The sequence below is a fragment of the Polyergus mexicanus genome, unplaced genomic scaffold, assembly GCF_030449975.1.
Source record: "Polyergus mexicanus isolate NDT 795.1 unplaced genomic scaffold, iyPolMexi1.0 SCAF_23, whole genome shotgun sequence".
In the NCBI taxonomy this organism is placed as follows: domain Eukaryota; kingdom Metazoa; phylum Arthropoda; class Insecta; order Hymenoptera; family Formicidae; genus Polyergus; species Polyergus mexicanus.
Window position 1 is genome coordinate 2820140 of NW_027223343.1, and position 17320 is coordinate 2837459.

At 38.2% G+C, this 17320-nt stretch overlaps 3 protein-coding genes and 2 pseudogenes across 3 annotated transcripts; 3 read left to right on the forward strand and 2 right to left on the reverse strand.

Annotated features, from left to right (window-relative positions):
* The first annotated feature begins 4000 nt into the window (after positions 1-4000).
* On the forward strand, positions 4001-5197 carry LOC138942639 (myb/SANT-like DNA-binding domain-containing protein 3). Its single transcript, XM_070313013.1, has 4 exons — positions 4001-4290; positions 4453-4622; positions 4685-4863; positions 5026-5197. The coding sequence occupies exons 1-4, from the start codon at positions 4070-4072 to the stop codon at positions 5185-5187; spliced, it is 732 nt and encodes a 243-aa protein (XP_070169114.1). The 5' UTR covers positions 4001-4069; the 3' UTR covers positions 5188-5197.
* Positions 5198-5304: 107 nt separating this feature from the next.
* LOC138942619 (putative nuclease HARBI1) lies at positions 5305-6986 on the reverse strand. Its single transcript, XM_070312984.1, has 3 exons — positions 6350-6986; positions 5993-6265; positions 5305-5893 (listed from the first exon to the last, which is right to left on the reverse strand). The coding sequence occupies exons 1-3, from the start codon at positions 6641-6643 to the stop codon at positions 5387-5389; spliced, it is 1074 nt and encodes a 357-aa protein (XP_070169085.1). The 5' UTR covers positions 6644-6986; the 3' UTR covers positions 5305-5386.
* Positions 6987-6993: 7 nt separating this feature from the next.
* Positions 6994-8649, forward strand: LOC138942620 (uncharacterized; annotated as a pseudogene).
* LOC138942790 (putative nuclease HARBI1) lies at positions 8642-10350 on the reverse strand (annotated as a pseudogene).
* Positions 10351-12309: 1959 nt separating this feature from the next.
* On the forward strand, positions 12310-14484 carry LOC138942791 (putative uncharacterized protein DDB_G0291786). The gene is made up of 2 exons (XM_070313262.1): positions 12310-12340; positions 14129-14484. Exons 1-2 carry the CDS (start codon positions 12310-12312, stop codon positions 14482-14484), a joined length of 387 nt encoding a protein of 128 aa, XP_070169363.1.
* The last annotated feature ends 2836 nt before the right edge of the window (positions 14485-17320 follow it).

Consider the following 17320-nt stretch of genomic DNA (forward strand, 5'->3'; position numbering starts at 1 on the left):
CCTCGCACTATGCCGGCTATTCGGCGACGGACAATTTATCGCGAGCCGCTAAACGGAATTTTACACGTAACGAGATCATCGATTAGCTTAAATCTCAAGACACATACACGTTACATCATCCGATACGTCGAAAATTTCCACGCTTACATTATAACATGACAAATATCGATGACTTATGGGAGGCTGATTTGATCGATATTCGTAATTTCAAGAGCTATAATGACGGTTATTCATATCTATGAACGGTTATCGATGTATTTAGTAAATTCGTTTGGGTAGAACCTTTACGCGACAAAACAGATGCCTACGTGGTAAAAGCCTTTCAACGCATATTTACGAGAAACAAAAAACGCGTACCCGTATACCTGCAGACCGACAAAGGTAAAGAATTTATTGCTCGGCATGTACAAAATTTCTTAAAAGAAAAAGATACTCGTTTTCGCGTAGCTCGTAATTCCGATATTAAAGCAGCCATAGTGTTTTAATAGAACGCTTAAAGAACGAATGTGACGTTATTTTACGCACAAAAATACGCGACGCTACATCGACGTTTTGCAGGATATCGTTCGCGCTTTATCAGCCATACTCGGCTGCCATACCACGATCATACTCGGCATTCCACTATCAAAATGCAACCTGCAATCGTTACGAGGGAAAATGCGCGAATCGTGTGTGAAAATATGAATCGCCGATGGAACGTCAACGGCAATGGGGAAAAGAGAAAGAATCGCGAGCAAAAGACTAAATATAACGCGGGCGATTTCGTGTCAGTAGAGCAAAAGTAGCCTTTGAGAAAGGCTACGAAGCAAAATGGAGCGAAGAAATATTTCGAATTCACTGTGTTCTCGAATGGGGAGAACCGCGCGTATACGAGTTAAGTGATTTAGCGGGCGAAGTTATAGACGGGATTTTTTATGAACAAAAATTAGTGCCTGTTATTAAAGATGTGTAAAGAGAAGAATTTATTATCAATCATGTGATAAAAAGTAGAGGGCGCGGTAACAATAAGCAATTATTAGTTAGTTGGCAAGAATATTAGGTCGCTGCGTGTGATGTACGGTTATATAAGTAGTTTGTATACTAATTTGTTTGACGCAGTTTGTAACCCAAAGTTGTAGGTAGAGAAATGAATATTTTTATCATCATAAATATAATTTATTTTGCTCTCTCCATTCACGTCTTACATTTATTATATAAAATATTCTGTTTATTATAATTGCGATTACACGTATGATTATTGTTGTTCAGTAGCACTTTTACGTGCTCTTCCTCCTCGCCTCTTTGTCTGCGTCACTGCGTTGACGCAGATTCTCCGGGACTCGTCTGTGTGGCAACGCTCTCTTTTTGTGGCGTCCTTCGTAGAGGCGAAATGAGAGGTGGAAGATACCACCGAATTGGAGGTGTGTTATTTCGTGGCCGTACGATGTCCGGAGTGATCGGTCGGTCCTTTCTAACTCCCAAACCGGAATGCCCGGGGATGATTTTGATGGGCTAACGTCAAACAGTGATTGTAGCCTGGTCTTGGTATCTTTCTTTTTCTTCCCAGAGCTACTCGAAAGGTGATTCCGTTTGGACTGTGGTAGCGTGGCTCTTGGAGCCAGTTGTTCGTTCCTGATGGATGGCGAACTGGCGTCGAGGATCAGGTGTCCATGTCCATGGTGAGGATGCAGCGGCTGAGCGCTTGGTGGATTCGGCAATTGTGCGCCGGATGTCTGTAGCGATCGAGCACCGGCTGCTGAAAGCGACTGGACGCCGTAAGCTCTTGGCGACCGAGCGCCTGATGTGGGAGGCGACTGGGCGCTTAATGCTAAAGGCGACTGGGCGCCCATTTTTCTCCGTTTGACAGAGGTGAGATGCAGCAACGCTGGGCGAGTCTTGCGCCGTGAGATAATCTCAACTTCTGAGATGAGGATGTCTCGTTCTGTTTGTGTGGTGAGATACTGCAAGTCCGGCGTCTAGTGCCGAGAACTTCCTTTATCGTTGAGAGCCTAGCTTTTTATTTTGCTTTGTTGTTCTTTCTGCAGGGGGTCTGACCTATATTCTGGCCGGATGGCTTTTCACTTCCTGGTTGGCCCGAGCGCTTTGCGCCGACTAGCGGTGCTTCCCGCATTACACGCGGACGTACGAGCGCGTAAGCCGCAATGTTGCAGGTCGCGCTAATGTCTCGTACCATAATTTTGTAGTTGCCGTAGGCCGTCACATTACCCCCTTTGTCATCTTTTAGTCCGGTGACTGGAAATGTACAGTTTTGCGTGACACTCTGCCACTTTTTGTTTTTGTTTCCGTGGGTAATCGATCTTTCTGCTTTTCAAGCTGCTGTGGTGTTGGTGTCGATTCCGAGTCCACCAAAATGTACGCAGGTTTTAGCCGGTCTATACATGGACGGTTTTTTTGTAGCTTGTAAACTTCTCTGTTTTATCGCGGACTTCATATGAACCATCATAATTTGGTTTTAAGGCTCGGGTAGGCGTATCGTGTCTGAGAAATACATGCGTTGAGCTCTTTAAGTTCTTATATTGAAAGGTAGCAGAAATTTCATGCTTTTTAATTGGTTGTGGTCGTAAGTTTCTCATTGCTTTTCTTAGTTTCAATAAGAAATCACTTATATCGCTCGTTGCTTCCTGCGTTTCTTGTAGGAATTCGCCTGGGAGCCTTCTTGGAGAGTGCTTCTCCATAAACCAACTCAGCTGGCGTTACGCGGAGGTCTTATTTAAAGGCTGCTCTAATTCCCATCATGACTATGGGTAAAACGTCGGTCCATGCCTTTGTTGCGTGGTATTTGATAACTGTTTTGTAACCATCTGGCGATGGAGGCGCTCGATCATACCATTGGCTGCAGGATGGTAGGCTGTCGTGTGAATGTGCGCTGTACCTGTCAACTTGGTTAATTGTCGAAATAGATCAGCCTCAAACTGTTTTCCTTAATCTGTTGTAATTCGTGCCGAACCTTGTGATACAATGCGTTAATACACTTTGAGCCGTTGCCTCTGCTGTTATATCTGTCATCGGTAAAACTTCAGGCCACCTTATGAAATGATCGATTACCGTGAGGCAATATCTGTAGCTTCTTGAGTGGGGTAGTTGTCCTACCAAGTCTATGTGTATATGTTTGAATCGTTTCGTTGGACCTATGAATTTGCCCATAGATGAATGATTATGTTTGTAAACCTTTGCTTTCTGGCAGCTGATGCAGGCTCTCGTCCATTGGTGGCAATCAGCCTTAATCCTTGGCCAGACATAGCGTTCTGCAACCAATGTTGCTGTCGCTTTGGTTCCTGGATGCGAGAAGCTATGCAAAGATTGGAAAACTTGCTGTATTGTTTGGTAACAAAGGAGCATGCAACTGATGTCGAGACATCGCAATACAGCTTAGCGTTTGTTCCAGGTATTTGCATTTTCTGGAGTTTGAGTGAAGAGTTCCCGTCTAACATTCCTTGAACTTTGGTATGCTCCTCTTATGCCTTTGCCAAATCTTTCAAATTTATTGCAGCTTGGATTTCTTTAATTCTCGACAAAGCATCAGCGACAGTGTTGTCTTTACCGGAGATATGGCGGATATCAGTAGTGAATTGTCCGATATATTGTAAGTGTCTCGCTTGCGAAATGACAACAAGAATAGATAAAAATTAGAGGGAACGAATGAAAATATATAAGGGTGCGTTCCGAGTTACGCATAAAACGCGTAGACTGCATAGAAAGTTGTTCCGATTTAATCAATGCGCGCAATAAAAGCGCTTTGGTAGCGCTGAGAATTCCCTAGATTGTATTAATCGTACTGAATTCTTATACCCGTATTCATAGTCCTTCCTTATTTTAAGGACGGAGGAAGCCTCCATGAAGGATTCCTTGAATCTGCAAGGCCACCTTGTTTCATAGATGGACCTCGAGTCTCCCTTTCAGAAGGAAGGAATATTTTAGGGATTTTTAGTGACCGACTGGAGGCAGCACCGTTTTATGCTGCCTGCAACTAATTTCATATAATACATATGAAAACTTTTTCGTATCGTTAATCGTAAAGCATTGTTGAATATTTTTGATAAATTAAATCGTAATCAAGTATTGTGTAATAATGGATAAAGATAAAAATGTTCATTATACGGAGCAGGAGCGAATGCTCTTGGCGCAGCTGATCTCGGAAGAAAAAGTTATTGAAAATAAGAAAACCGGTGCAACAGATCTAAAAGATAAGGCGGATGCATGGGAAAGAATTACAAAAAAATATGCTAGCGAAGGTTGTATGCCTCGCTCCATCAAGCAACTGAAAAAATGCTGGGACAATATGAAGCAAAAGTAAGTAATAATAATCTCGGTGGTAAATAGTAATGATAATTGATAATTAATCAGTTTATTATAATTTTTTTTTAGTGTACATTCTCCTCCCTACATATGTATATTTTTATATTCGGTTTTTATTAAATATATTTTTATTATTTTATTAATTAATCATTTTAGGAAACGAAGATTAACCACGATGATTCGACACGAGCGGCTTATGCCAGGTGGAGGTCCTGCTGCAGTACAGCCAAAAGACCCAGTGATGGAATTCATGGATGCAACAAATGAAAACTTAGATGTGGAAATTGATTGTACTTTTGACAGCAGTGCAGTATTTGAAAAAGAATGTAAGCACCATATATATAATTCTTTTTTTTTTATATTATGACAACCATTTTTGACTTTTTAGATAACATAAAGATGGATTGTACATCTACAAAAAGAAAATTGTTGATTATTGACGATAAAGATGAGGAGAAAGAGGAAGATATCAGCGATGAAGTTTATATATATGATCAGAGCATTCCTCATTGTAGTAGCATACCATTAGGAAAAAGAACCAGCACTTCAAATATAAAAAACATACAGGTAATGAAAAAGCTTATGAATTAGGTTAATATTAATTATTAATATTATTTAATATGAGTTAGAATTCATTGTCATTTTAATAATGTTGTCATTTTAATAACATTGCTGTAATAAAACAAATATAAAAAAAATAATACTAATAGTAAAGTAATTGATTTTCAGAACATCCGTGATGAAAAGGAATTAAAATTAATAAAAATTCGAGAAGCAATTGAGCAGCAGCGGGAGCTTCATGTTAAAAAAATGAAGATTGCTGAAGCGGAGGAGAAGATTGTTTTGTTAAAACTTTTAAAGGAGGAAGAGGCGTTTAGACAAACTGCATAGTATTATATTATATATTAGTAACATAATAATATATGTGATAAAATAATATATATTATAAAATATTAATAATATGATAATATATATGTTAAAATATCAAAATATATAGTTTTTAAAATATAAAGCTGTTACTTTCTTAATTGTAAATATAAACTAATATAATATAATATAAATATAATTGATTCGCAGCACTGTTTCATGATTATGAAAAATGCCTTAAGATAAAAGCATTTCTATGCGCAAGTCCTATGCCATTTTGTTCTCTATTTACAATATCTTGAAATACATTTTCATTCAACTCGTGATTCAAGTGGTCTTCGACCACTTCGCCTAGATTATGTTGAATGCACACATTGTGCAAAACGGCAGTGGCACAAACAATTGTCACTGATGTGTTCAATTTCGTTCTTAAACCGTAATGCAGGCATGGAAATCGACGTTTCCAAACTCCGAACAATTCTTCAACGATAACTCGTGTTTTCTTGTGTGCAGTATTGTACCGAACTTCTGCATCTGTCTCAGGTCTTAAAACAGGCGTCAGTAGGTAGCTGCGGCAAGCATACCCATTATCACCAAGTAAAATTCCATCCAAATGTCCCAGCTCGAAACGACAGCGCAGACCACTTCGATCAAATATTACGGCATCATGAGTTGAACCTGGATGTCTGACAACTATATCAAGAATTTCTCGCTTGGGTCCAGCTACAGCCTATAAAAACAATAAATTATAAAAATTATTAATTTATTATTAAAAATTATTTAATATATGAAATTTGACATGCAAAATAAGACAGTTGAAAAAATATACCTGTACATTAAGAGAAAACCATCCTTTTCGATTCCGGAATATCTCTCCATTATTCCCTCCAGGATTCGCAATGCGTATATGGTTGCAATCGATACATCCTATTACGGATGGAAAATTGGCCACCTCATAAAATTTATTTTTATTAACCCGACGTTTTTGTTCAGTGGAAAAATTAATATATACGCTCAAATGTGATGCTAAAATTCTGGAAACTCGTGCAACAATTCTCGATACTGATGCTTGGCTGTATCCTCGCAAGTCTCCATTAACAATCTGCAATTAAAACAGCATACAAATGAAATGAAAATGAAGAATTATTTCTTTATTTACCACAGTGTTAGAATAAAATTTACAAACCTGAAAGCTGCTCGTTGCATAAAAACGCAGTGTTATTAAAAGCTGCATCAACGGAGAAACCGGCAGTCCACGATTATTCAATCGCCTTAAGCGAGCATTTACCAAAGGTAATAAGATTTCAATCACAGCTCCTTTGCTGAATCTGTATCTTTTCCGAAAAGGAATATCTTCAAAAAATTCCACGGGATTTTCCCAATCGCGAATGTATCTTTTCGGAATCCGCCACAGAATCCGATTCTCTGGATTTTCGTCTTCAAATCCATCGTCAGAATCATTTAAAAATTCATTGTCCATTATCTCTTTTTACACTCTTTATACACTTTCAGTTTGAGAGCGCGACAACAAATAACCACAAAACCACAGATTGAAATGTAACGAAACTAACTTTTGGAGGTTATATTCTGCGTATCGTCTGCTAAAAAGGTCGCATCCACTCCTCAAGGAAGCTCGTGACCTTCCTTGAGATAAGGGAGCCAATAAGATTCCTTGTTCGGTCAAGGAAAGTTTTTAGTAATCGTCCCAGTGCATTGACTGCTTCTATTTTGACTTGAGGCAGTTGATGCGTCTAACGCGTTTATGCAATCTGAGCGTTTCTTGCGAAATTCGGAACGGATAACAAATTTTTCATTGCGATGGAATAGCAGTTGTACGAATTCCCGGTCCTCATAGAAGAAAGTAACGAAATAATAACTTTATTTCTAAGTCAAGAAGATATAGAGAAAGCAAGCCAAGGTAAAATTAATGTATTATTTTACCTTGATTTATTTAATGTATAGGTTAGATGTTAGTTTAACTATTGTATTATTTTTTATAGATTCAGCGTTTTTGATGAATCTTGTTGCAAAGGAACGAACTGTAGATAATACTATAAATAATGCTGTAAATAATAATGTAAATAACACTGTAAATAAAAACAATAATATTGAGCCAGAAGCTGAATTGGAAGATGCGAATGAAACTGCTGACAAAAACAATGCTGGTAAGATGCATTTTATTTTTGTGTAATCAATATTTATAATCAACTTTTTAATTTTGTATAAAAGTATGTTTATGCAAGTTTAAGAACAATATATATAAATATTAATATTTCTTAATCTTTAAATTTTGTGTTTACTTTTTAATTTAATTTTTAGATAAGTTAAAAACATTTGTATGGCTAGACAAAGCGGTATATTTATTAATTGAAATATATAGAGAAAAGGAGGAAGAGTTCACAAATGGTTTCAAGCGCAGTAACAAAATTTGGACTGAAATTGCTGCTCAAATGAATGAATCTAATCCAGCCTACAAATTAACAGCACAGCAATGTACATAAAAAATGTCTGGCTTGAAGCGGGCATACAAAAATATTGTTGATCAAAATAAGAAGAGCGGCAATAGTAGAAATTCGTGGGCATTTTTTTCGGTATGTTTTATCACACACATATATGTATACACACACACACACATATTTTGTTTATTGTATACGATATTCATAGGTATGCAACAAGATATATTTGTATATTTAATATATTATCCCTATTATGCAATAGGTTATGGATTCACTATTTGCCGACAAAGCGTCCATTTCGCCTCCTGCAATTGCCACAAGTGATGGTCCATCGGATCCAAATCAGGAAGGATCATCGTTATCAGTATTTTCTTCCGTTAAATCGAAAAGTAAGTTTTTGTACTTGTGTATTAGTGGATAACAACAATTCTGAATAATACATAGTCAATAGTCAGTATACATTTATAATAGAAGTGCAAAATGTGCAAGCAAGATGAAGAAAATTAATATTTATTTAATTTGGTTCTTATTTGTCATAGTGTAACGTTTTTATATTATCTATTACAGATCCGCCGAAAAAGAGAAAACGGATCGAAAACATTATGGAAGAATTTTTAGATAATATTGCGGCAGAAAAAGAAGGAATGAAAAAACGAGAACCAAACAGAGAAAAGATCCGTGAAGAAAATAGAAATGAACGTGACAGAAGACATAACGAGCAAATGGACGTACAGAAGTCATTAATTTCTGTATTGCAACAATTTCTTCACAAAATATAATTTGTATTCTTCTAAGTTTGTAAGAAATAAGTTCAATTAAGTTCATTAAGCGTTCTTTGTCGAAACGTTGAAAGTTGTTTATTTTATTTTAAGTTATTTTATATTAAGTAATTTATTTTACTTACGAATTTTAAGTTTGGATGTTAATCCTCAAAGTTGAATGTTATTATTTTGTTTTGTTCACAATTTATAATACACAAATGTAAGATTGAATAGAAATTAAGACTGAATAGGAATAAAACCAAAAACTAAATATTGTATAACTAATGCCTGTTTATTAACAAAAAATGTTTATTCATAAAAAAACAATATAAAATACTTTGTATAAGTTTGTTAATTAATCTTATTTATAATTTTTATTATTAATAACCAAATATCAATTATTGATCAATTGACGAGCTTCATTTCTAATGTATTCATTATTTTCGTTCTTTTAGCATTTCCCATTTCAGTGTTATTGCCGCAAACACGTGCTTGTAATTCATCATAATGTTGGACGCCAATAGTCATTATATCATTTTGTAATATGCAAATATTATGTAACACGCGACATGCTATGATAAATTCTGGAATTTTTTTAACATCTGTCAGTGGTAGACAATCTAATAGTATTCTAAAACGAATTTTTAATTGTCCAATCGCACGTTCAACTGCCATCCTTGTTGACGATAGACAATAATTGAAATTTTTTTGTTGGTTTGACAAATGACCATTGTCTCGAAATGGGACCAATAAATGCGGATGTATTGCATACGCAGCATCTCCAATAATATGGGAATCATTAAGGAAGTATATGTCAGACATTTCTAAAAAACGTGCTACTGGGGAGTTTCTAAAAACTCGAGCATCATGAATTGATCCTACTTGTCCTGCATAACAGTGCGTGAAGAGGCCACGTGAATCACATACGACTTGAACATTTAAAGATGGAAAACCTTTCCGGTTTATTTAAGAAGCTGAATCAATTGGCGGAGCTCGGATTTTAATATGTGTTCCGTCTATGGCACCAATGACATTTGGAAAGCCACATATCCTTTTGAAATGCTCCATGATATCGACGGCAACTTCTTTGGGCCACTGTATAAATCGAGGTGCGATGCAATAAAGTGCGTAGGTAACACGTCTTACAGTCCTAAAAGCAGTTGCTTTGCCTACTCCAAATTTGACGCAAACGGATCTGTAACAATACAGAAAAGTAAGCAATGAAAATTTTGTCGTAAAACAATCTAATAATAGCGTTTTTCATTGGCCGCATTGATGCGCACTACATGATGACATATTTTATTTTGATGCAGAAATTCGGCACTAGCTACAAGAAATGATATCAGTTGAATGCAATGTAGCACTCTGTGTTGCTTAGTGAAAAATGCTATAAATATAATGATAGTTACACGACTATATGTAGGAGTACAGCTGAGTTTTACATATCTGTATGAATCAGGAGTAGCCATAAACCAAAGAGCAATATACAGTTGTTTCTCAGCTGGAATTGGTTTTTTACCAATTGTGGTACCTGTGGCATTTAGTGCTGGTCCAATTAATGATAAAATCATTTCAAATGTAGCCGGATACAGCCTAGAATGTTAGGTTATGATATAAGTAAAATGAATTTAATAAAACCAGATGAAAATATTATAACTTTATAATTTAATGACATTTATGTTGAACGCTTACCTAAAATGTTCTTTAAATATAGCATTGGTGTAATTAGGAACCACGCGATCGACACGGGAATCCGTGATTTTTTAAAGTGTAATTTTTTCTCCACGTGATTTATCTGCCATTAATATAAAGAATATAGTCTGCATATCACTTAGAGATATATCTTCAACTTCATTTTCACTGTCGCTCGATTCGGAACTATCGCTTTCATCGTTTTTCTTCAAAAGTAACAACGAAGAGATTGCAATTACTGGAATTACTGGTTTGTTGACGTTTTGCATGGCGTCCATTTTCAAATCGTATTAACGCGCAGAGAGCGTTAGCAACCGTTCCGAATAACTAAAGCGCTTCATGCGCATTGACAAAACGGAACGATGTTGAAGCGCTGCGCAATAATAATGCAATCTATGCGTTTCATGCACAACTCGGAACGCACCCTAAGAAATCAATACTTGTGAACCCAGTGCGCATTATTGAGAGGATGACCTTTCTAAAAGGACTTTTTAAAGACTTAATTAAATTTTCTTAGAAATGATATCAGTAAGTTATCTTTTTGTAAGATATCTTTCAGAAGAGCTCTTTATGATATTTCTTCATAGATATCTCTAAAGTTTTTAGCAAGCATGCCATTTAAGATATTTTACGAACGCCGCACACATGTGCAAGCAACGCACGTGTGAACTAGAGACCCTGTGTTCTAGTTTCTAGTGTGAACTGCGTGCTATTGCGTGCTCTGGATTTCAAAGAGATTCTTCAATAGTAACGTCTTTAAGGTAATCTTTCTTTTTTAAGCTATAAATATTATTAAATACGTATTTGAGCATAAAATAGATTAACATTTTCTTATATATTTTTGTTATTTCTATATCCAACCTAAGAAGTTGAGTTATGTTTTCAAGAAACACATGTTGCAAAATTATAATTGTTTTTTATTCATAGTGTGGGCATTTTAAAACCTGTTTTAATATCAGAATCGCATAGGATTTAGGATATCTAATATACAGGGTGTCCCATTTTAAAGGACCCACTCAAATATCTCAGAAACACTGCGTTAAATCGAAAAATGTTTCAAACAAAAGTTGTGTGACTTCAAGGGGGCCATAAGATGGTGACAATTATTTGACCTTGGAAAATCATTTGAAGGTCATGCGAAGGTCAACTTTAAAATCTTAAATGAAAAGACCCATTTTTTATTTAGTATTCTTATAGCTGACATCGAGAGCTTTCCAAAACACTATAATAAAGTATTTTGTTATTACGTACTTTTTGAGTTATTTCTATATTTTAATCTGACATATTTTGATATAAAAAATTAAATACCTCGTAAAATATTTAGTTTTTGATAATCTTACCGTAATACTTCTATGTACAGAATAATGAGACAAATCAATTAGTATAAAAAAAATTTGTTTTTAAGAAAATTATTTGCAATGTATTTTTTTAAACAATTATTTGATTTTCTTGGCACTAATTAATTTGTCTTATTATTCTGTACATAGATGTATTACGGTAAAATTATCGAGAACTGAATATTTTACGACATATTTTATTTTTTATATCAAAATATGTCAGATTAAAATATAAAATAACTCAAAAAGTACTTAATAAAAAAATACTTTATTATAGTGTTTTGGGAAGCTCTCGAGATAAGCTACAAGAATATGTAATGAAAAATAGGGAGTTCCATTTAAAAAACGGAAGTTGACTTTCAAATGACCTTGAAAATGATCGTTAATGTCAAATCCAAGGTCACTGTATCCAAGATAGACCTCTTTGTTCCCTACAACTTTTATTGGAATCATTTTCCTTCAAACGTTGATCCTGAAAAGTTATGAGGGTGGAACTTTTAAAATGGGACACCCTGTATATATATATATATATATAACCTTCATGACAATTTATTATTATTTATAGTTATTTAGTAATTTATATAAATGAGAAAAGAAAATTTGATATATTTTATCCTCTTATGTGATCAAGTATTTGCATATTTATATAAGCTTGCCTATATTTATAGAAAATAAACTTTTTCTAAAGCAAAAATTTAGAAATTTAATTTTTATCGTAAAATATTAATAAATAATGTTTTTATGTATCGAATTAATTTTAATCAATATAAAAATAATTTTTTTATTTGGTTAGAGAATATTCGTTTATAAAGATGCGCATTTGTTTTTATTATTACGCGATATTTGTAGCATACATGTGGGTAAGTATGTATGTATATATCGGGGAGTAAGTCGACTACCATGCACATTGTTGTGCCTCCGGAGAGGCACGGTAGTTGGGATCGTTTGCCGGAAGGAATTTGGGAATTCGGGCTCCGCCTGAGAACTTCACTGTTTTTATTTATTTAAAGATTGACACCTTTTCAGTTAAATAAATATATTAATATCTATTTTATTTGTGACTTGATTACAATGTTCCCGCACTTTCGCTCGCGTCGCGTATCACGATAACGGATATCTTAACGTGCGCGTGTCTAGAATCGAGTTTCGGTCTCGAGACTCGCCTCTCGCTTCTTCGTATATATTTCTGCCGACTGCGTGGCTATTCAATATTATAATAATTATTGATACTCGTTTTGACACTCGCGGTTTATAGAGATATTGCTCGCGTAAAGGAATAAAGATTGCCCGTTTGGTAGTTATTGTGACTACCCGCGTAATATTAATTAATGATCAAGACTGCGTTCTAAGTAGGACTTCTTTGCTTGCACTTTTGCAATTTCTTTATTCCTTTTTATTTCGCTTTTAAGTAGGACTTCTATGTTGCATTTTCGCAATGTCCTTCTTCCGCTTGCCCTGATTTCCGCGTTTTTGCAATGAAATGATTGCACGGTCGCTCGGGCTTCGCGCGTGGCTCGCGTTGTCAGCGCTTTGTTCGGTCAACGCTCGTAACGTGATCTGTATTCGCGTTACACGTTGAGCAATCATATAAAATAATATGTATTTAGAATAATATATTTAATAATTCGTGTATAGCCTGTTCGGGCTATAACAAAAGAGAGAAAAGAAAGAAAAGAAAGAAGAAAGAATTAAATATCAAGTAAGAATAATTAACATTTTGTTTGATATTATGCACGTTAATGTATATAGTGTCATGTTGAACTTAACTTTTTCTTAATTTTGATGCATATAAATAACATTTATTCAGAAAAATAATTACTTATATATTCAGAAAAATAATTACTTATATATATTAGTAGGTTTCATTTTCGAATTTGAGTTCTTTATTGGATGCAAAATTGAAATAAAAATTAAACTTTTAAAAAAGATATAAACAAAAGGTAAAGTAACTATAAAATAACTTATATTTTATTATTTACTAATTTTGAATTTTTTATTTTTATTTTTAATATTTTTATATTTTATACATTACATTATTTTTATAAATTAAAAACGTTATTACGCAAAAATTTTAAAAAAGATGTAACCCAACCAATTTCTTAATATTAAAAGATAAAACAAACAAATAGAGAAAAGATTAAGAAAGAGCTGACTGAAGTAAAGGATTAAAATTAGGGAAAGAGTCCAAGGAAAAGCAATTAAGAAAGAATAAAGAATAAAAGATTATTAATAAAATAAAGTAAGGATACGTGACCAAAGAAAAGGAAGTCACAGTCAAGTTCTCGGAAGCTGAGTAAGCAGCTGACGAGACAGACTGACAAGCGGAGCACGAGACATGCTCTGGTCAGGGACACCACACTCCATCTCAATCAACGACCTAATTAATTAAAATATATAATAAGCGCGAGATGCACCACGAGTTAGCGCAATAACATAGCTCATTAACATCGCTCGTTCGCTCGCTCAGTAATCGAAGTACCATACATATCGCGCCCGATTATTATAATCGCGAATAAGTGAAAAGTGTGCAGAATCTTGCAAAATATACTAATTTCTACCTAACGTCCGGAAATATCTTATTTCGAGCGTGGATCCTAATTCTTTGGGCGCACAAATCCTAAAAGACCTCTTTCTTAACGGCTAGAGGCACAACAAATTATCCGTGAATCAGAAAAATAAAAGACTTCTTAAAAATAAAAGACTTCTTATAAATTTTTAGAAAATATTGAAATAAGTGATGATAATGTAAAAGAAGATGATCAAATGTGTTCAAGTGACAGTGTCAAATGTGAAATAATGCATTCTGAAAATTATATAGGTGAAAGTATTGATATCAGTAATAACAATAACAATGACAATAACAGTGACAATAATAGTGACAATAACAGTGGCAATAATAGTGAAAAAAGTTATTGCATTGAAGATGAATTGATAACAGATGATAATATAGCACTAAATAAAACTTCAAATTTTAAAAAACAACTGAAACAATGGGTATACGAATATAATATTACTCATCGCGCTGGAACATTATTAAAGTTATTGAAAAATGTTGATGATATTAATGAATTATAAGATCTTCCACTTAATCCCAGAACATTATTTGAAATTCTTAAGCACATTGTTGTTCGTGAAGTCCCTCCTGGGAAATATTTTCATTATGGATTAAAAAATGCTTGGATAGATATTTTAAAAACTGTACATTTAAGTACAGTATCTAAAAATATAAAGATAAATATTAATATCGATGGCTTACCTCTAACAAAAAGCTCAAAATCCAATTTTATCCAATATTAGGAAAAACATATGTAACGGCAGGGCCGTTACTATGGCGAAATATACATACGTACATACAATAACATGTCTGCCTCGCTTACTCTACCCTACTCTACCTATCCCGCTCGCACAACCACCGCACACGCTCTCTCGCTCGCACGCACGCCACACGCACCATCCCGCTCACACTAGGCGCGCTATCTCGCCGGGCATGCGCTCTCGCTCTCGACTCGCCGTATCTCTCTCACGGTTCCCCACGCGGAATCGACCCCACTCCTGGCCGGCGGTATAGTGGGAGGCCCCGGCCGGGTATATAAGCCCGGCCGGCCGAGGCATCGAGACCAGATCCGATCCCGACATCCAGCTCCCGACACCGACCTGACCAGTGCCTACTACCTCCTCGGGCTAAGGTTTCTCTTAGCCCTGTCGGGTTTCGCCGGCTCCTGTCACCGCTCCTCGGGCTAAGGTTTCTCTTAGCCCTGTCGGGTTTCGCCGGCTCCTGTCACCGCTCCTCGGGCTAAGGTTTCTCTTAGCCCTGTCGGGTTTCGCCGGCTCCTGTCACCGCTCCTCGGGCTAAGGTTTCTCTTAGCCCTGTCGGGTTTCGCCGGCTCCTAGCACCTACCTGGGCTGAGGTTTCGCTCAGCCCTACCGGGTTTCGCCGGTTTTCGTTGCCAAGGCCGGACCCGACGTGACACTCGGGCCTGTCGGCAATACCCACCTACCTAGCCTAACCGTAATAATAAGCCACCTGTAAGTATCGCGTCGTAGCCTTAAGACCGTTAGCCATAAGTCCGCTAGTTCTAACCGCGTCGTAGCAAAAGCCTGTTAATAATAAGTCCGCTAGAAATAAGCCTGATAGACCTAAGAGCCTGCTAGTTATAACCGCGCCGTAATCTTAAGCTCGTCTGTAAATAAAGCCGCACCATCGCGATTAAGCCGCGCTTCTCGCCGCGCACCGCCTTGCGTTTCTCGTCGCGTACCGCTTTGCACGCCCGCGCCTGACCCCCAGCTTTCTACCGACCGCACGCTGACCAACATCGCCTGGCCCTGCACGCTACTTTGTACATATCTTTATTCAAATAAACTATTTTTTCCACTTATATTGTGTTTCGTAAGCTTGAGTCTCCCCTCCTCTCGAACCCGGACATCGATTAGCCGATCCGAGCGTCGAGCGAGGTGACCGCGTTACAATGGCGCCCGAACAGGGACCTGCCCAGTAAAGACTCCAGCTTGCGTACACACTCCGATGAAGATCTCCTGGATATACGCGCTTACGAAAGCCCAACTCGTGACTCTTCTAGTCAATCACGGCCGCGATAGTACCGGTAATATCGATATTCTACGACACCGACTACGACAATTCGTAACCCAGAACCCAGACCTGTTCCCCGAACACGATACCGCCGACCGAAGGAGAGGCCTCGCCAGGCCGAGCCGAACCGATCCCTGACCGTACCGAACCGACACTAACCGACCCCACCGCGGTGCTAGACCGAATCCGCAAATGGGGCCTCTGCTTTGACGGGAAAGACCCGTTCGCGTTCCTCGAGCGGTTAGAGGAACTGAAACGATCTACCGCTACGACGACGAATTGTTTCTCTTGGGGCTACCAGAAATGTTGCGAGGAAACCCGTTGTTGTGGTACCGAAACAACTACGAGGACTGGACCACGTGGAACGCCTTTTGCACCGCCTTTAAGCTAAAGTACCTCCCACCGGACTACCAGGACCAGCTACGGCAAGACGCACAGGCCCGGAGGCAAAGATCGGGGGAGTCTTTCGACCAATACGCCACGGACCTGCTAACAATGATGAGACGAGCTGGGGGCTACACGCCACAGGAGAAGGCCCGCTTGGTATATAATAACTTACACTCCAGCTACCAGCTATACATTCGGCCGGCAGAAGCCACCAGTATCGCCGAGCTAAGCGCCCGGGCGACCGAGCACGAGAAGGTCCTGCGCCGGCAAAAAGAGGAACAACCACCGACCCTTAGCATGCCAAGCCCACCGGTCGCCGCCGCCGCCTACAGCCGAGAAGAATGCTGCTGGCGCTGCAAACAACGGGGCCACACGCGGCTCGATTGCAAGCGGCCGCCACGCAAGTTCTGCTCCCGCTGCGGCCGGGACGGGGTACTTACCCGCGATTGCCATCCACCGGCGGGAAACGGCCCCCGGGCCGGGGAACCAGCGGCCACCGCCCGACCCGACCGAACCCCATAAGGTTCACACCTAGGCCGCACTTAAAGATCCAGCTGCTCAATCGGCACTTATGGGCCCTACTCGATTCCGGCTCCGAGGTCTCGTTTGTGAGTCCTGCCACCGCGAAACGAGCCCGATACTGCGGCCACCCGCCTCGGAGAGTAACCCAGCAAATTCACTTGGCCGACGGCACCGAAGTACCAATCGAGCAAACCGTGGAACTACCCATCACCACAAACGACCGAATCGTGACGCACCGATTTCAGGTCATGCCGAACCTCAGCGGACCAATCCTGATCGGCATTGACCTGTGGGCCAAACTGGGAGTAGCCCTACCAGTACCTCCGAGCGCCAATATCCCGGCGGTGCCCACCGTAGGAGAAGTCTCGGCCGGGCTAACGCCACGAACCACCGACGAGGACCGCCGACTACGGG

Excerpts from the sequence above, each read along its gene's own strand:
- LOC138942639 (XM_070313013.1), top strand. The coding sequence starts at position 4,070 with ATGGATAAAGATAAAAATGTTCATTATACGGAGCAGGAGCGAATGCTC. Across the intron at positions 4,291-4,452 it reads TGGGACAATATGAAGCAAAA|GAAACGAAGATTAACCACGA; the intron begins GTAAGTAATAAT and ends TAATCATTTTAG. Across the intron at positions 4,623-4,684 it reads TGCAGTATTTGAAAAAGAAT|ATAACATAAAGATGGATTGT; the intron begins GTAAGCACCATA and ends TTGACTTTTTAG.
- LOC138942619 (XM_070312984.1), bottom strand. The coding sequence starts at position 6,643 with ATGGACAATGAATTTTTAAATGATTCTGACGATGGATTTGAAGACGAA. Across the intron at positions 6,266-6,349 it reads ATGCAACGAGCAGCTTTCAG|ATTGTTAATGGAGACTTGCG; the intron begins GTTTGTAAATTT and ends TTTTAATTGCAG. Across the intron at positions 5,894-5,992 it reads GGTTTTCTCTTAATGTACAG|GCTGTAGCTGGACCCAAGCG; the intron begins GTATATTTTTTC and ends TTGTTTTTATAG.
- LOC138942791 (XM_070313262.1), top strand. The coding sequence starts at position 12,310 with ATGCACATTGTTGTGCCTCCGGAGAGGCACG. Across the intron at positions 12,341-14,128 it reads TGTGCCTCCGGAGAGGCACG|AAAATATTGAAATAAGTGAT; the intron begins GTAGTTGGGATC and ends ATAAATTTTTAG.